Here is a 20,599-nt window from a genome sequence, read left to right on the forward strand (position 1 = left end):
AGATGGCTATAGGGATCCCTTAATCCTTCAAAGTTGGACACTCTCTTGGATACGTGTGAGGCTCTAATCCTTGAATGGCTGTGATCGTATGCGTCCCTCATTCCTTTGGGCAATCTGGTCACCATAGGAATGACATTTAACATTCTTCTTATTTCGTCAAGAGTACAAACTCGGGCTTTAAGTTATGTAGGCTCAACTGTTGGTTCTAGACCCATTAGCACTATGTGACTTGCTTTGGCTCTGGGAGGTATTGGTGCTTAAGGATGGTATAACATACCCATATACTGGCACTCTTACTGATGATTTGGGTAAAGGTTCTAGGAGCTCATTGGCCATCTGTGTTATAGGGTATCCCACTAACCATTGGTAGGCTCATGGCTCTTCATTCGTCGTTAACTGTGTAGTCTCTCAAGTTTTCAAGCTCCTTGAGCTGGTACTCTGGTCTCTAAGAGAGTGGTTACCCTTGCTTTTTTGAGAGGTGTTGCCTCTCTCTAGATGGTACTATTTTATTTCATCCATTCTTCCCTGATTAGGTCCATTGAGGAAGGAATACAAGTTATCATTTATTGTGACAACATGAGTAGCATATAGCTGGCTATAGTAACTTAGTATACTATGCTAGAACAAAGCACATTGAGGTACATTATTACTTTATGAGAGAGAAGGTAGTGATGTAGATATAATATATGTCAGCACACAAAGGATCAAGTGGTTATGAAGGCACTTGATATAGAGAATTTCCATAAGTTTTGGATCTTACTTAGAGTGTAGTGTGTGGAGTTGAGATCGAGGGGGAGTGTTGAGATATCAGGTTCACAGCTAGTGTTATGGACATTGATGACCCGTGTGGGTGATAGCTTCTGCACTTATGCCACTACTGCATCGTTGGTGAGATTATGGTTGATATGCTACCAGTGGATGACAGGTTATGTGATAGCCATATTTGGATTATGCCAGCTCATATAGTCAGGTTCACATTATGGACCAACCATTATATGTTATAGTAGGAGAGTACTTTCCCTTATAGTATGTAGTCTTATCTCTTTAGTTTTATGGTTGTCGAGAAGAGAAGAAGATAGAAGAAAATCAGCCATCCATCTCTCTCTTGTGTATGTGTGTTTGCTTGTTTGCAAGGAACTTAAGCTCTCCTTCTCCCCCACATTCTCTTTAGGTGAGGTATTGGAAAACATTTTATATGATTGTGAGCAGTTATTCTACGGAATCAAGGTCACCAAAGATGAAAAGTAGGTGTTCCATACTTCTGAATTCTTAGATGAAGATGCCAAATTATTCTAGTGCACACATCATTGCAAGATGCCAAATTTTGAGGTAGTCAAAGCCGCATTGCATAAGTAATTTCTTCGGATGGGCATGCACATGAGGCATTGTATTACATATAGGTACTACACACAAGTATATCAAGGCATATGCATCCTTGATATTGGAGATCATTGACATGTCAGATATTATTGGTCATTCTACTATGGGTTATAACCATGGGCCAAGCCTTGGATAACATAGTCCAATGTGAAGACATTTGCAAATCCATAGAGGTGGCTAGCTGACAACCTCATCACTAATTGGAGTGCTAATCTTGTAGGCATAGACAAGAAGACAATGGGAAAGGGAATGACCATCAAGAAGAGTGAGGGTATAAACATTGAAGTCCACGTGATTAGTGGGTTCAATGTGACTAGTGTAGTGGGCACTCCTAAGTGCAAGGAGCGAATGCCCGAAGATGATTGAGGGTATAAATCTTGAAGTTCATGTGATTATTGGTGTGGTGGGCACTTCTAAAAGAGCAAGAAGCGATGCCCAAAGAGAAAGTGAATCATGTGTGTGTGTGTGTGTGTGCGTGCGTGTGCGCACGTGTGTGGACATGAGATTTTGGGTGTGTGTTCTCTACATATTTGAGTATTCATGGGGGTGTCTGCTTAAATCAATTGAGAGAGAGGCTCTTGAATGTGTGAGTTACCCGAGTGAGAGTGCCTAGGTGTGCACAACAAAGAAGATAATTAGCTAGCCTTGAAGGTGTACCAATAGAGAGAGGAGAGTGTGGAGATCACCATCATGCAAATGATGGTGATGTTGATCCTTCTACAATTCGTAAAGCATTCGGTGGTGCATTCATGAAGCTTGCAATTCTACATGCCATTAGCTACTTGTTGATTAAACAAGGTTTTGAAACTTATGGGTGTAAGGTAAGGTTCATACTATGCAAGAGGAAATCAAGGGACTAAAATGATCTAGCAATCCCCTAGCAACCCATTGACGTGACAAGAGCTAAGTTAGCATGTTCATTACGATGAGGGTGACGAGGGAAGAGGGAGAAGGCCATGAATACTTGAGAAGTTAACATCAAATATTATGGTCTTAAATTGCCATTATTGAGATTAAAATACCTAATTCATAGATAAGTATGCCCAAGGAAGCTTTTTGGGGAGGAAGGAGGGAGATAAGTTGTGTGGTTTTCAATAGGAAATAAAAAATTAAAATTTTTAAGGTCACTTTTGGGCAAGGTTGATGATGCGGCAGGGTAAATTTTTTCTTTCTTTTTTGGGGTGGGGGTGAGGAGAGCGAAAGTAGGGAGTATGAGCTAAAATTTATAAAAAATGTGGGATAATCTCCCCTTTTTTAGGACTCTATTCACTTTTTAGGCTCAAAAACCTATTCCTTATAAGGCCTTTTTAGTATCTCTCATGATGTTTCTTAATTTAAAGCAATCTAAAATTGTATAACACGTGGGTTGAAATTCACTGAAGCAAGAATATAAAGTAAAAGAGCTTGGAGCATATACATAAGATCGTAAAAACTCAAAGTAATACAACATTATTACAACTTGTATTTAGAACATACAAGTTGTAATAATGGTAAATTTTTTAAGGAAAATAAGAAAGCTCATTTTTTGGTAAACATTTAATCTCAAATAACGCATTATGGTTAGAATCACATGATGAAACATATGTGATACCTATAGAATCATGTGACAGAACATATGTGATACCTATTCAAAGCAATCCAAACCTACATATAAAAAAATATATGGGCTAAAATTAATCAAAGAAAGTACAAAGTAGAAGAGCTTGTAGTATAGAAACAAGAGTACACCAGGATTCAAATGCAATGAAACACACATATATGTAGAATATACAAGTTGTAAAAGTAAGAGAGGAATGGTACATATACATTTAAAGGCTACCACAAACAACAATGATGTGGGTCATGTCCTTCAATTTGTTACCTCTCTAAATGCACACACATTGTGTTTGCATAATACCACTTTCCCTTAGCTATGTAGCTTCCACTTCTTTGTTGCTACAATAATTAAGCATCCTTTTCAATTCCAGTCTACTTTGTGTTGAATTCAATCCAAGTGTTAGACTCTATGATGTAAGATATAACTCTTGTCTTCTACTTTGTATCTTTAGTGCTTTATATTTTGTTTTGTGGTTCTTCAAAGTTTTCTTTCTAAAGTGTTTTATAAGTAGAAGGTGCAAGATTCCATATTAGCATTAACAATTCTTACAAATAAAAAATGTGCATTAGCAAATAAAGTGTCATGTGGTAAAACAAGATGTTTTGTTTTTAAATCCACCCAAACTAGTTTATTCCGATGGGCAAAAATAAATTTTAAAAGTACTCTAGTCATTTCAATGATGAAATAGATAAAGATGTTTATTCTCTTTCTCCCGACCACCTTGATTCCTAATGGCTAGAAATAGTACGATTCTCTTAGTGGTTTAGTAAACAACACCACCACCAACACCCATAAAAGCCATTTTAACACTTGCTTTGTCTTTAGTAACATTTTACCTTATCAAGAGAACCTAAACCTTAGTCTTGTTCTCACATAAGGGGGTAGTGTACTACATAACTCCCATGTATGGACAACTTCTACCTTGTCTTTATACATTGTTTGGTTCCATCCTATTTTCATTATCTTTGCCGATAAAAATTCTTTATTAACACTAGTCTGATAAAATCGAGCCATAAAAAGGGCTTCTACCAAAAAAGACATGATTTTATAAAATGAAAACAAGAAGGTAAATAAACTAAAAAAACCCTCAAATTACTTGAATATGTTTAGTTAGCATGCATCTACACATGTTAAAAGTTTTGGGGAAAAAAACATGTGATTTTTAAAAATATTGAAAGTGACTTCAAAATTATATGAAAAATAAAATACTAAGATGGAATGTGCATGCGTTTACATATATATAAAAGAATCTTTTGAAAAAATATTTGTATCATGGCTATAAATCATTTGAAGGGCTTCCAAACCAAAACTCTTTACTTAAAACTTATTTGTAAATGGTGTTTAAATGATAACCATGGAATGACTATGTATATTCTTCACTTATATCTTCACTTATATGCTCTATTATTCACTTACATGTTCACAAAGAGACCACCAAGAGAACCACCAACCTATTCATATCACTGATAATGTTTTCTTAGAGAAATTTTATATAAACTTCCTATAAGAAATAGAGATAGAGAGAAGCTTTTTCTACACAAACCGTATAGCTTTGCATGTGCATGTGCATGGGCAGGTCCACTTATATTTTTTGTGTGTGCATGTCTATATGTGTGTGCACGTGTGTATCTATGTATGTAAGCATAATATCTAATCTTATTGACATTTTACATATATCAATAATATTATACATGATGTGATTTCTAATTGAGTGTCCGTACATGTTGGTGAGTGCATATTCTACACATATGTGAGAAAATTTTAATTTAGAAAGGGCTAGAACAACGTCAAGATCATCTTAATATAAACATATCATATGAGATTTAACCAACATTAATATCATTTTAATGTAACCATATCATACGAGATCATCTTAATATAAACATATCATATGAGATTTAACCAACATCTATATCATTTTAATGTAACCATATCATACGAGATTAAACCAAGTTTTCTAGATTATCATCTTCTTACTCACTTATAAATTGCAAAATTGAAGATCCTTTAAAAAACAATCGATCAAAGTATCGATTAGCTTTGCGCCATAGTATTGCCCTTATGTGTTTGCTCCTTGCCCTTTGAATTTGATGGGTATGGTTCCTACGTGTAAACATATTTAGATAAGTATTTCATGCTCATGAATCCTCGTGTTGTGAAGTAATGGTCCCTAAGCGTAAAGGCTCTTAGGGGCTTACACACATGCACCACCTTTGTTGTCAAATCAAAGTTCAAAACTTGCAAGTGGGGAACATCTTCGCAGCCTAATAGGGAAGGGAGACCATTGGGAAACTTTTTTCCTTCGCCAAGGTCAACAAATGCAAAAAAGTTAGTGAAAAACGCGCACCATTTAAGAATACTAATGACCATAAATTGCCAAAACTTTACGCTAAATTGGATGCTTGAGGGTTCTTTTCTCCCCCTTGTGTTGTTCTTCCATTGGGAATGGGATCGACTCTTCTTCATTCTCTTGGTGCTTCTTGTGCTTAAGGTAAGTGAAAGTAACTCCTACAATAGTGATGCGAATGGTTTTTTGGGATTTTTGCACCATCTTCTTTTATCTGGTTCACCTACATTGATACACACTTAGGGAGCCTCCAAACATGGATGATGGAATTTGGAATTAGCTTGATAGGACTACAAACACAAGAGATGGGAAGTCGAGAAACAAAAGCCCCCTTTTTTTATCATTAGCCTTTGCCAAGGTCAACAAATGCAAAATTCTGAAAAAAGTGGTGAAAAAAGTGCCCTATTTAAGAATACTAATGACCTCAATTTGCCAAATATTTTGCTAAAATTGGGTGCACGAGTGTTCTTTTTTCTTCCTCTTGTGTCATTCTTGCATTGGGAATAAGGTCAATCTCTTCTTTAATCTCTTGGTGCTTCTTGTGGTTAAGGTAAGTTGTTAAAGTAACTCCTACAATAATGATGCAAAGTATTTTTTAGGATTTTTACACCGTGTTCTTTTATCGGCCTCTAAGGTTACCCTACACTATCTAGGGACTTGTTACACACTTAGGGAGTCTCCAAACATGGATGATGTGATTTGGAATTAGGTTGATAGTAGACGACAAACACAAGAGATGGAGAGTCGAGACTCCATGCATAGGGCTTCCATGCCTGACAGAGTCATCAAGTGGAGTTCATTGATGGAAGAATTCATTGGTGGAAGTCGTCTTTTTTATTATTCATGTTGTTGTTGACATGTTTTCTTATGATAGAGTTAATCGTGCAAAATAGATGTCGTCTTTTTTATTATTCATGTTGTTGTTGACATGTTTTCTTATGATAGAGTTAATCGTGCAAAATAGATGTCAGATAATTGTGCCATGGTGTTTCCCAACTATGCCAAAATGCCCCCTAAGCAATAGCTTAGCAATTCGAATATCGGCCTCCTTAGCTGCAAGTTTGAAACTTGGCACTATAATTCATTCCCATTCTTTAATAAAAAACAAGTTGCAAATACCCATTTGCATTAGGATGTCTTGCCACTATGTAGTGTTTCTATTATAAACAACTTACACAAACACTAAATGCTAATCAAAATGTACCTACACCATATTTGAAAAATTCAAAAACAAAAATTAGAGGATAAACCTCCACCCTTGCTTTGTTTAATGATTGGCTTCTGATTGTGAACAATAGCTATACCTTACACAAACAATGACTGCTAATAAAAACATATCTTACACCAAATCTAAACTAGTAAATGCAATTATTCAAATTATCAAATATTCCTAAATGGGAAAAAAAAGTTGCATACACCATTAGATTGCTTGATCATTGACCATAGGAGCTTTGTTGTTCCAAAAAAACACTCCTCACATAGAGGGAGTTCCCACAAGGGGCTATGTTAGTCCCCTACCTGCTAATGAAGCCCCTCAATTTGAGCTATGCCAAGAATGGAAAATCTAGTTCAAAACGACACCCTTGCCAATTTGTGCCTTGAATTTGTTGTTACCTCATTCCGACTCGCATTTAATGTGGGTAGCGAGTGGTGAGAACTGCCCTAGACATAGTCCTTCCTCAAGGGAGTCAAGGGAGGACCCAAAACGGTTGAGAAATTTCGTGAGCTTGGGAAAAAAGGTATTTGGGGGGGGGGGGTGGGGGGCAGTTGGTTAGTGGGAAATCACCTAAACTTCTAAGGCCCAAGCTTTCTAAAACATGGGGCCGACATCCCAAATTTCAGTGTTGGTTGGGCACTAGGGATTCGGGAATCCTTATATGATTTTTCTCTTTTTCGACCGTTTAATTAACGTTGGATTGCGGGGATAACGTGCTCTCCTTTGTCGAGGGCGAACCCAAAAAAAAAGAGCAAAAAAAATTAAAAGGAAAAAAAAAACAAGTGGCTTCGACAATGGGCATCCACCACAGTGTAGCATGTACTCGGTCGACAAAACCGGGCGGTTTTCTGTTGTCTGTAAGCGGATTCCGGGTTCCCGCTTTCAGAATCACTCAGGTTCCCAGGTGTGCACTGTGTGTGTACTACAATGTGTGTGTGGTTCTCTCTCTCTCTCTCTAACCGTAGCCTCTCTCTTCCTGTCACAGACTGTGTCCTTTGTTCTTTGATGTAGATTGAAGCCTAATCACCACGGCCATTTTTCTTGTTACAGCGCTCTCTCTCTCTGTCCGCGCGCGCATCATAAAGCAGCATTGCCATAGCCATTTGTCTTCGCAAGATCTCTCTCTCTCTCTCTCTCTCTCTCTCTCTCCCCTTTTTGCATTATAAAGCAATATTGCCATTGCCAAGAGCGCTCTCTCTCTCTCTCCCCCCCCCTCTCTCTCTCTCTCTCTCACACACACACACACACCCACACACAGACGGCTTCTTAAGGCTTATGCGTTATTTTCCCCTCGCCCTCTCTCTCTCACACACCCCCCACACAGAGACGGCTTCTTAAGCGTTATTGCCCCCTTCCTCCCTCTCTCCCTCTCTCTCTTTTTCTCTTTTCGTTACCACCCCCATTGCCATAGCCCCCCCCCCCCTCTCCTTTCTTAGCTCCACCATTCTCTCTCTGCTCCCCCTCCTACCTCCACCATGGGCAAAGGAGAGAAAGGCAACTACAAGCACCGCCAAAAGCAGAAGCAATTGGCCTGCATAGCCCTTACCATCACCCTAGTCGTCATCATTATAGTTCTTGCAGTGCTCTACTTCTCTCTCTTCAAGCCTAAGGACCCCAAACTGCAAGTGCCCACAATGCAGCTACTCTCTCTCTACCCAGCTGGCTACCCTTCAGCCATAACCTCCGTTAATCTAACCCTAATCCTGCAAGTTTCCATGTATAATCCTAACAGGGCAACTTTCTATGTGCAGGATGGGAGCACAGCATGTTTGTACTATTATGGAGCACAGGTAGGCTTTGCTGCTGTGCCACCTGGCTCCATACCTGCACAGTCATTTATTACACTCTCTGTGGGGCTCACTGTGGAGGGGTCCACCCCCTTGCAAGGCCCTTCCCTCTATGGTGATGTGTCCTCTGGTATACTGCAAATCAGCACCTCTGTTACCATCATGGGTAAGGTCACCACACTCAACATCTTCTCTCATCACTCTAATGTTGTCTCTAAGTGCAGTATCAATGTTTCCTTGACTATCAGAGGCATTGAATCCTACACCTGCCAGAGGAGCTTCTCTCTTGACACCTAGAGGAAGTATGGCAGATGGGTGAAGAAGCTGCTCTCTGCATGTCTAGAGAGAGCATGTGGATGGTAGGGAAGATTCTCTTGTAACTTAGGGGGAGAGAGAGTATGTAAATGTATGTGTGGAAGTGGTAAGAGAGAGAGAGAGAGAGCATGGATGGATACAGCTTACATTATGTAAAGAGAGGATATAATGGGGTAGTAGTACATGCTCTCTCTTGATGCGTAGAGAGAATATGGTTGGTGGAATGATGGGTGTGTAATTTTTTGTGGTGGTGCGGAGGAGGAAGAAGGGGTATTTCTTTGTAAATTTTTGGGCACGATGGCACATTATTTATGAAGTAAAAATTCCGGGTTTTAAAAATGCATGCATGGATGAGTATTGAAGTGGGTGATGGTATGGTATTAATTTATGCAATTATTAATTGAGATTATTCCTCTCAAGCTTGAAATGGAATTTGCGAAATTGTAGATGCACTTACGCAGCAGTTTTTTTTTAAGTGGAAAAATCTGTAATGGCATGCTGTCTTTGCTTTTGAGTAATATTTAATCTGATGTAAACATTTGTTTAATGGAATATGGAAGTGCACATGCTTTTATGTGGTTAGTGTGGTTGATTGGTTATTTTTTTTAAAAAAAAGTTTTGTTTTGTTTTTGGTTATTGCTTTACTATACAAAGGCCAAACGAGGTTGTGACCTTTTAAGAAAAATGATTTGTTTTTTTGGTTTTGAAAAGCAAATAGTTTCGTTCTTGGGCTCTTATTTATTTCTGCCTGTACTAACAAGTGAAATAACTCCATGGAGAAACTTTCCAATTTTCATACATACTACCTAGTGAGGAATTATTGTCCGTAAGTGAGGTATTACATGCACGTATAGTGGAGAGGTATTACATGCGCCCACATATAGAGGGAGGAAAGTATCACATGCACTTATGGTGGGAGGAGACTTATATCAAGGGACACAACTAAGAGTTGTTACATGCTCATACAGTGGGAGGAAATGTTAATATCATTAAGGGATGTTGGCAACCAAGGCATGTGAAATTTTGTCAAGTGCTTCAACACCTAGCAATGTAGTGTGAATGCATTGTATTGATTTAAATAGGTTGCGTGTCGTATATGCACTTAATATGATGGTATGGTAGAGCTAGGGCTAATGCATGGTGGGAGATTGAATGTAGGGATGTGTCTTGCCCATGTTGAAAGCTACAAGATCAGTTGGACTCTTACTACACCACCCAAGCACAAATTTGCATGATGTGTAGTTGTGGAATTTTCTCGATGATCACTAATATGCCCATGTCATGGTCTTGGCCCTTGGGGACATTCCCTAGTCTTTTATTGACTCATTGATAAGGACTCCAACTTGTATTAAGATGTAATCATGACAATTAGGTTGTGGTTGAATCTACTCCAACTTGACTCCTTAAGAACATCTACATAAATTGTGCTAATTTTGGGATGGAAATGTCTTGTGTTTTTGCTCTATTTACACTCACATTGTGTTCATGGAAATGTCCTTTGTTTTTGCCCACCATTAAAGCTTGGTAATCTTTGTGTATTAGCTTGGTAATCTTTATCTTTTGTTTTTTTTCTTCTTTTCTTTTCATGGTATTAGAGCATGCAAGACCATCCATATAAGATCAAAAGGCTATCCCATATAAGCATATGTGGGGTAGATTCAAGGAGATACTTGAGCCAGACACAATGACAAGAAAGTCTAGTCTTGAAGAAACTCCATCAAAGAACATTAAGAGGGCAAATGAGTAAGCGTTAGAATTTTTGAGAGAGAAAAGAATATTAGAAATCAACTTGTAGCTTGAGAAAAGAAGCCAAGTGATGTTAGTGATCTTGTTTAGTACACTTTAGGTAGACTTGGAGGTGAATCGAACACTTTCAGATGTTCATCAATGTCAAGGAGAAGCTTTCAAAGTAAGTATCAAGAGCTAGAGAACCTCATCATTCAAGAGGAGCCCTTGCTAAATCTACAGTCTCCTTCAAACAAAGATTAAGAATGAGAATTGATCTTTGTGTATTAGCTTGGTAATCTTTATCTTTTGTTTTTTTTCTTCTTTTCTTTTCATGGTATTAGAGCACCCAAGACCATCCATATAAGAACAAAAGGCTATCCCATATAAGCATTTGTGGGGTAGATTCAAGGAGATACTTGAGCCAGACACAATGACAAAAAAGTCTAGTCTTGAAGAAACTCCATCAAAGAACTTTAAGAGGGCAAATGAGTAAGCGTTAGAATTTTTGAGAGAGAAAAGAATATTAGAAATCAACTTGTAGCTTGAGAAAAGAAGCCAAGTGATGTTAGTGATCTTGTTTAGTACACTTTAGGTAGACTTGGAGGTGAATCGAACACTTTCAGATGTTCATCAATGTCAAGGAGAAGCTTTCAAAGTAAGTATCAAGAGCTACAGAACCTCATCATTCAAGAGGAGCCCTTGCTAAATCTACAGTCTCCTTCAAACAAAGATTAAGAACGAGAATTGATCATGGATAGAAGATGGCTCAACTTTAAACAACCCTATGGTTAGACAACTAGGTTGTGCTCATCTTTTTTTAAAATATGTGTTTAGCTTGTGGAAACATCAATCAAGCTTAGGTCAACACTTAGAGAAAATCAACGAGGTTATGGTAGCTATCAAAGAAAATCAACAAGGTATAAATTTTGTGGGAAACTTGGTCATTGAGAAAAGAAATGTAGAGCTAAACAACAACAAAAGCATGATCAAATCTCTAACTATAGGTGGCTAATTGATATAAGGTTAACAACCATATAACTTGTCATGGTGGATGATTCTAAAAATCCTCCTAGTGTCTAAAATGGTTTCCCCTGAAACATAAATTCAAAAAGAACTTTCCAATGTGCAATTGGAATTAATTGAAAATAGGTAAAAAGGACTTTAGCCTAAGGGTCCAGATTTTCAAAAATTTTTGAATTATGCTCCAATTAAGGTTCCTATGGGCCAATAGGATCAATCCAAGTGTGGGGAGGAGATAAATCCAATTTATAAAAGAAAAACCCCCGAAAAATGAGTAAATGCTCACATAAGATGAAGAGTTGACTAAGGACAAGGTTTATTTAGTAAAAAACTATGAATATTACTAAAAAATTGAGATATTTTGGGTATAATGATTCAATTTTGACACCTTGGTAAGAAGAAGGAGGCTCTTCAAGGAGGCGCCTATTTCACATGTGTGGTGGAGTTTTAAACTCAAAAATATTGTGATATTTTTCTCTCTCCTCTAAAAACTTCCAACAAATTCTACATATAATGCGTAGAGAATATGGTTGGCGGAAGGCCTATGGTGTGTAAAAGTTTTTGGTATTGCGAGGTTATTTTTAGAGACAGTATTTGATAGACCACATGTCTAATGGTATGTAGGAGAAGGGAACGAGTATTGAACCCTGGGCGTTGCTGTGTAGGGCAAGAGCCCTTACCGTTAGGCTATCTACCCCACCTCATGGTGTCTAATTTTTTGTGGTGATGCTGAGGAGGAAGAAGGGGCACGATGGTACATTATATATGAAGTAAAAATTTCGGGTTTATAAAATGCATGCATGGATGAGTATTGAAATGGCTGATGGTATGGTATTAATTAATGCAATTTTTAATTGAGATTATTCCTCAAAAATGAATTTTCTAGTATTTGCGAAATTGTGGCTGTCAATTTTTCAAGTGAAATTTATAGCTGTTGTGGTCGGCATGCTGTCTTTGCTTTGGAGTAATATTTAATTTGATATATACATTTGTTTAATGAAATATTGGTTGTATATTCAGGCAGTTTTACTTTGGTTGTATTAATTAAGTGGCCACTTAATTAATTTTTTGATCTAAGGTTAGTTTTCCTCACACGCCAGCTCAGAGCTTGTCTCCTCACCCACCCCTCGTGTGCGTGCTCCCCTCTGCTACCAGTGCACACCGCTCACCCCAGCCTCGCTTGCTTCTTACCCTGCTCGCCTCCTCAGCCTTGTCTCCTCACCCACCCCTCGTGTGCGTGCTCCCCTCTGCTACCAGTGCACACCGCTCACCCCAGCCTCGCTTGCTTCTTACCCTGCTCGCCTCCTCAGCCTTGCTCTGCTTCCCTTGGTCGTCTGGTTTGATCATTTCCCTTGCCGTAAGCTGCCAGCCCTCTCCTCCCATCGCCTGCTCCCCTTGGTTACTTTCACCCGCACGGTCAAGTCCCTTCCAGTCGTCTGAGCGCTCAGGGAGAAGCATGCTAATAAAAAGCAAAATTTTCTTTTTTTGGAAGCATGCAGAAAAGCCACACGTCAAAGAGCACCAAATCAAGCAAAATCTTGCTAGATTTTTGGAAAAAAAGAGGGAAATATTACCTTTTTAACCTTAAAAATGGCGAATTGTTCACACAACCTTACAACCCCATTGCAAAACATTAGGGCCAAAAACGTCTCAAAATGGGATGTGTAAGGAATTTCGCTAACTTGCTAATTAGTAGAACGTTGACGGTCAAAACGGCTCCAAATTTAGCCGTTTTGGATATTTAAAGCGTATCTATCTGATTGAATACGTATCTAAGTGCATATTTTAAAATCTAAAAAAATATATCGTTTTCATGCTACTCTTTAATGGCTCGTCTCGAAATTTGTCCTCTTTTAGTGACTACGTGGCAAAAGGACCATTCTCTCCAAACACGCTCTTATCCATTCTCCAAAAAAATTTCACTCCTCTGCTTCTCTGAAAATTTCACAAGCTACATCTCATTCTCATTTTTCTGTGTCTCTCATGTTCTAATAGCTCTGCTTATATTTTTAGCTCTGTTAGTAATGAGTGATACATCTAATCGTAAGTTTCATTTGAATATCAAGCTCAACCAAGAGTATGCAACTACACGGAGTGTCTACCAAAGATCCCTTTCATGTGCAAATGAAGCTCAACATCTTCGCAACGAAGGAAAGAAGCATATTGACCTATGGACAGATGGAAGTCTATATCCACCGGATCCCAAAACAGGAAGGTATCCTTCTTTTCACACACCACATGATTTGATTAGATTTGTTGGTGATGGGGAGGATGGCTTACTTGGTTATAGTTCAAGACTATCTCAATCACATATTAATTATGCAGAATATACTACATATCTTCAAAATACTTCATCTTTGAATGCAACAAAAATTATAGAACTTGAAAACAAAATAGTGTCTTTGAAACAAGAAAATGATCAATTGAAAACCTTAAAAGAAACTCCAATAGGATTAAGAGCACGAGTAAAACGAATGCGGGATGTAGTTAACTTAACAGAGAGATCTGGACAAAGAAAAAAAAGGTTAAAACTTGTAAGAGATCATGTTACTAACCTTCTAGGATTTGACATGTCTAATGCTCAGGAAAGGGTAAGATTTTTGAATGAGCTTATGAATAGGTCGGATATCTTGAAACTTTTAGAACTTCCTGAAAATCAAACTAAAAAAAAACTGGTCTTTCAACATCTTTTAAAAGATATGGACTTATTAGTTCAGCCTTCCCAAATGCAAGAAGTTTGTGACACAGTGGAAGTGAGTAGAAAGGGATACAGAGCCATCTCTAAAACCTGGTTCAGGGTCCTTAAGTATTACAAAATCAAAGCTTTTGGGTTGCCTAGACCTCACAATGTTGGAAAATACAGAACTCTGTTAAATCAGGAAATTTCTAAACATTTCGGAGAGTATTTCCATATTGAGGGAACAATGCCATATGAGAGACAAAAAAAAAATCATCTTTTGAATACAACGTTTATAATAATATTTGGATGAATTCATTGTGGAATGGCATTTGAGTGCTGACCTCAAGGCGTTGAAGTGTATGTTTGGTGTATGTGGAGGAGCAAATACCAAATATCCATGTCTGTATTGCATGGCAAGCACAGGGACAAGAGAATGGCTTGCAGAAAATGAGATTGGAAAACCACCATCCAGAAATAATGTGAATGTCGTCGATTATCCAACTTCTCTTAAAATATGGGATCCAATTCTACCAATACATTTGAAAAATGTGCATATATGTACATTGCATGCAGAGATAAGAATCTTGGACAAATTGCTCAGACTTCATCTAGACTATGCATATTCTATTAAGCCGACTAAACTTGCAGATGAGTGCATAGAAAAGTGCGAAGCCTTGCTCTCTCAAATGGGTTTTCATGGTGGGGAAGTGCATCTTAAAAAAGATCCTGTTCTTTCTGGAGGTACAGGTGATGTTTTGCAAGATGTTTCAATGGGAGGAGCAAAAGCGAGAAGATTTTGAGCAACCATGACACCAAACAAGTCAACGCAATGTGGAACTGTTGGAAACAGCTATGTGTCATCACCACAAATGTCAAAAGTAGACCAGATGTAGCCAACAAACGTATGGAAGTTTGGAAAAAACTCGACAATTTTTTCAAAGTCCTTAGACAACAAGTTGGTTCAAATACTTATGCAGATGATTTCAAAAAAGCAATAAAGCTTTTGATCAAAGCTATCATAGATGCCTGGGGAGAAAAAGACATAACTTATTACTTGGTGAGTGTTCAGACTTATCAAAACAGTTATAAATTGGTGTCCAGACTTATTACTTGTACTTTCTTAAATGTACTAACAAAAATTATCTTTGTAGCATATTCTTTACTTGCATGGACCATATTTTGTTACAGGAGGGATCTTTCCTTTAGAATGGCTCTTCTCTTTAGAATGGCTCTTTTTCCCCTTGGAAGATCTGCTCTTAGTAGGGCTCTTCTTTCTCTTCTTCTTCTCTTTGGCAGAGGTCTTTTCCTTCTTGAATGAGTCATCCTTGTCTTTGCTTTCCTTCTTCTCCCTTTTCCTTTTCTTTGAAGTTGTATCCTTGGCTCCTTTATTAGGTGGAAAGGGAGAATCAGGATCATATGGATTGATGGATCTGCTCAAAACCATGGACACTGCCTTCTCCCTTACCCAACTTACCCAAGAATCTGGATACTCATGCAACTAAGACAAAAGAAAATAAGAAAGTAAGAAAACAGGTCACTAAATGTATTCAATCAATGGTTTTCATTCATGAACTTACAGGAAGTGTTGTCATTCTAAATCTTGACTCAAGAAATCTCCAAGCATTAGCAAGAACCATCCATCCACAAGATGTTGAGTCTTTCTGCAAGGGAACTTCCTGATTGAAGTACTTAAAATCTTCAAGTTTGTAGTCTACATAGGTAGAAGCTAGAAAACTCAAGATAAGTTTGGCAGCACTGCAAACATAAAATTTTGAGGGTCAACCAAATAATTGAAATCATGCAAGAAATTTGAGGGTCAACCCATGGAAAAGTTGATTCTTACATTTTACTTCTCCCATGGATGGATGCCAAAGAGTTCATAAAGATCACATCTCTATCCAATAGATTGATGATAATAAGACTCCAATGGCCTCTGTGATAATATGAATACTGTCATGTCTATAATAGGCAAAAGGTAATTGAGTATGAGTCTTACACTTCAACATAAGGGTACACAATGTAATTGCAGGTAAGCATATCAAAGTTTTTGAGGAAACTTGCAAGATCCCCTTGCCTATTGAAAAGGCACTGTGTAACAAGGGGATCAAGAATTGTCACTTGCACAGCCATTGATTCATGAAGATCCCTCATAAGACATCTGGAGACACAAACAAAACATGTCAACAAAATATGGAGTCTGAGAAATTCATCAAGAAAACAAAAGCAAATCCACACAAACCTCAGACAGATGAAGAGGACTGTGTCAGATATCTCAATATTAGGATTCACAAGCATGCTTGTGTCCTCAGGGGCAATGTCACAATACACCTCATCCTCTCCAGGCATGGACACATCTACTATCATTTGACCTGACACATTCTGATAAAGCTCTGAATTGGATGAATGGAGAATTTCAGCTTTTGCTGAGAAAGAATGGCATCCTCTGAAATCTTCTCCTGCTCTCTCTCTTTTTCAACTTCTTCTTTGATATCCTGAGCTTTTCTTGTATCATAAGGATGAGAAATATCTTCAATAACAACAGATTGCTTGGGTTGCCTTGCTGGAGGGATATTAAGGATTTCAAAAGCTCTCATATCTTGACTTGGAATAGGCTCCAAAGCTTTGTCAAACTTATATCTAAGTCTGGACACAAGCACAAAATCTTTGCTCATAAGAGTGATCCTATGTGCAAATGCAGCAGCAATGTAGCCATCATTCATAAAGTCGATTAAAAAATCTTCAGCAGCCTCTTGAAGACACATGAGGGCCTGGGTCTCCCATCGAACTTTCTGAAGATTTGTGTTTCTCATTTTGCCAACTAACCTTTTTGATATGTCCCTGACAACCCGAGTAAATGGCAGTCGAGGGATGAGAAGACTTGTAGATTTCTGTGCTGCTCTTATCTCTCTTAAGGACCTCACCTGATAATTCAATCTCTTTCTTGCTGTCGCCCTCGCACGAGGCTTTGGAAGAGGCTTTTCTTGTTTGGAAGGTCCTGGCTTGTCTTCAGCTTTTTCAGTCTCCAATGGTGGGTAGACTTTCCTTGCAGTCTGCTTTGTCCTTGCCATTGAAGCTTAAAAAAAGAGACCAGATGAAGCGATTTGTATAATAGGACAAAGAAATGAGGTAGCCCGAACGAAGCGATAGAGCGAATCCAAAGATAATGGAAAGTGATAATCGCTTGATTCGGGCAGGAAATAAAAAAAGTAGAAGTCCCGAACGAAGCGAAGAGGAGAATCCAAGAATCTCGGATGAGTGTAATCGCTTGATTCGGCAGGAAATAAAGAAAACTAGAAGTCCCGAACGAAGCGATTGGAAAACTCCAAGGATCTCGGATGAGCGTATTCGCTTGATTCGGGTAGGGAATTGTGAAATCGCTTGATATGGGAAAAGTAGGTTTGGGAAATAAAAGGTAGCCTGCTTTCGCTTGATACAGTGTCGGAGAAAAATATGAATATTTTCAACAAAATTAACTTTTTATACCTCGGATATGTCGTACAAAGTACCGTTGGGAACACGTGTTATGTAATCATTATTGCCACGTGGCATAAACGATCACTATTTAATGTGTTTTAATCACGCAACATATATTTTTCAAAACTCACTTTCAATTTTTTCCCCCAGTTTTGGACCACTTATTTGCATCAAATCAAGCTGTGCACCGTATTCTCTTCCTAGCCCTATTTTGCAAAACTCAAAATTTATTTCGAGACCTTGGAATTGTCAAAGCCCGCACCAAGCGATAGAGGCATTCCAATTTTTTTGGACCTTTCATTTTCGCTTCGTTCTGGCTCATCAGAATTTTTCAGGCATTTTTCTCAAATATCTCAATGAGTAAAGGTGTTGCGGGTCGACATGAACTTGTTGAAGAAAGCCAAAGTGAGAAACTCTTGAATGCTATTTTGCAAGATGGTCATGATATGAAGATATACGTTGATGCAGTGGAGATTTTCAATCCAAGGTTTTCTCTTTCAGATGTTTTGTTGAAGCTAAAGGACATTCTTGAAGATGAGTACAAGCAATTTGAAATGTCAATTCAAGCTCATTGTTTTCGTATCGGAGACCATGATTTTTGTCACCTTACAGATTTTACACAGCTATCTGTGGAGAAAGCCAAAGTAACAAAGAGGTTCAGTAGATTTTCAAATAGAACCTCTTTCACATGCCCTTCATTTATTTCTTGTCCAATCCATAAAAAGCATTGCAACCTTGTCCCCAAGGATGTCTCCTTTCTTTTCTTCCTATTTTTGAAAGCAGAAATACAGGATAAAGAGCAACAACCAGAAATTGATGCAGAGAATGAGGAAGAAAACTTAAATGTCACCACAGTTTCAAAGATAGAGAAATGTGAGATTTTAGAAGAGGAAGAAATTGATGTTCAAGCTGAGGAGAGAGAAAGTGCCAATCTTGATGTTGCAGAATTTAGGGCTTCCACTATTACTGAAGAGCCCTCAGAGGAAGCAAGCATATCTGAATCCTCTGCTGTTACTCTTCCAAACCTTCCTTTCTTCTATATCAATGAGAAAGATTTTATTGCAAGATTGACTTTGAAAATGTTGAGGCTAGCCATCTGTAAATTGATCACCAAGTTTGATGGAACTAGAAATCCCATACCGCATTTAAAAATGTTCAATCAGATTTGTGAGACATTTGGCCATGTGGATGACCAGGTTAAGGTGAGTGCCTTTGGCCTCACCCTAGATAGAAAAGTTGGGCATTGGTTTTGACTGAAGGTAAAGGATAAAGCCACCTTTGAAGCCGTGAAAGAGGACTTCAAAAGTGGGATACTCATGGTAAGGAACCTGATGGATTTTCTCAACACCATTCTGTTTATGGAGTGTACCTACATGTAAACTATATCTTGATTCCTTGCTTCCTCAAGAAATCACTGAAATCATTGGAAAAATATTCTTACCCACCATCTGATCTCAAGAATTTTATTTGCATGCCTTTTTCCTTCTCAACCAAGGCTTTAAATATCTAAAAGTGAGAAAACACCTCACTTTTCTCCTTCATGAAGCAAACCCACACTTTCCTAGTGTAGTCATCAATGAATGTAACTTAGTACCTGCAAACTAAAATTGTTGCAGTCTTGGTCGGTCCCCATACATCTCAATGTATGACATCTAATGGGCTTGCACTGACATGATTTTCATATGGGAAAGCATGTTTGGCCTGCTTACCAAGCTGGCATGCTTCACATACTTTGTGCATACCATCGACCTTAAACTTTGGCAAACTTGCAAGCAATATTTTGGGCCTGCATAGACTTAAATCGTTGTACATTCACATGACCAATAAGCTTGTGCATATACCATCGACCTTAAAGTTTGGCAAACCTGCAGCAATATTTTGGGCCTGCATAGACTTAAATCGTTGTACATTCACATGACCAATAAGCTTGTGCCATATGTCAATATCTTCAACGACACCCGTTCCATGCGCAAACATGGCTACCTTTACTTCAGGCACGTTCCCATCCAAAGTAAATATCATGCCATTTTTGTTACCCTTTGCAACCAAGCGACATTTCTTTTTTGAAGTCTTCCACAAAACATCCTTGAGGATTAAATCTCACTTGCAGACCCTGCTTAACCATCTGTCCAATAGAAATCAGGTTCTTTGTAATATTTGGAACATGAAGTATATCTTCCAAATACTTAATTTTGCCATCTTGCATAAACAATGGCACTTTACCAACACCAGCATCCACATACCATGTATCTTGAGATCTTGACACATCTTCTGTTATGGAACTGATCATGTGCTGCATCACCTCTATGTTTACTAGATAATGCCAAGCTACCTTGTTGTGCAGCTTTCCACTTTTAATGTCATTTTGCTTTTTATAGTAGCAGTCCTTTGCCATGTGTCCTGGTTTGCCACAATAATAGCACTCTATGCAATTAGCATTATGATTTCTTTCCAACCACCTTGGTCTCTTTGTCTCCCCCTGCTGCCTCTGGGGACTGGCCTCTTCCACCTTTTTATGATTGCTATTGTGAATCATTGGACTGTTGTTGTCTAGAATTCTGATTTCCTTGTCAGCCACCACCTTGGCCTCGACTAATTGAATTGGAGTAGAAGGCCTGTTCTGATGTGTTCTTGCTTTGTGAAGAAGAGTCCTCACCTAAAGACTTTTCTTGCTTTGTGAAGAAGAGTCCTCACCTAAAGACTTTTCTTGCTTTGTGTTCTTGCTTTGTGAAGAAGAGTCCTCACCTAAAGACTTTTCTTCTATGATCCAGTATAGACACCAAGTCCCAAAAGTTGGGAATATTTTCCCTGACTGCAATGGTGGAGGTCTTGAATTGCTTGTACTCTATTCAAATAGACACTTACCAAGTCATCATCTTCCACTGATACATTGATAGACCCAAGGGATTCAACAATTCCCTTTATCTTTAAAGCATACTCATTGATTGACATGCTTTTCTTTTCCACAATATGCAGCTCTTGCTTTAGTTGCAATTTCCTTACCTTTGTGTTGGTCTGGAACATTTGCACCAAATTCTGCCACGTAACTGCTGGA

The 20,599-nt window shown here is 38.3% G+C and overlaps 1 protein-coding gene across 1 annotated transcript; it reads left to right on the top strand.

The window, feature by feature from the left end:
• Positions 1-7,774: 7,774 nt before the first annotated feature.
• Positions 7,775-8,992, top strand: LOC147617709 (uncharacterized). The gene is made up of 2 exons (XM_086775958.1): positions 7,775-8,493; positions 8,576-8,992. Exons 1-2 carry the CDS (start codon positions 8,016-8,018, stop codon positions 8,644-8,646), a joined length of 549 nt encoding a protein of 182 aa, XP_086632084.1. The 5' UTR covers positions 7,775-8,015; the 3' UTR covers positions 8,647-8,992.
• Positions 8,993-20,599: the final 11,607 nt, after the last annotated feature.

The sequence above is a fragment of the Cibotium barometz genome, chromosome 36 (genome assembly GCF_041138505.1).
Source record: "Cibotium barometz isolate CiBa-2024 chromosome 36, ASM4113850v1, whole genome shotgun sequence".
Taxonomy (NCBI): Eukaryota; Viridiplantae; Streptophyta; class Polypodiopsida; order Cyatheales; family Cibotiaceae; genus Cibotium; species Cibotium barometz.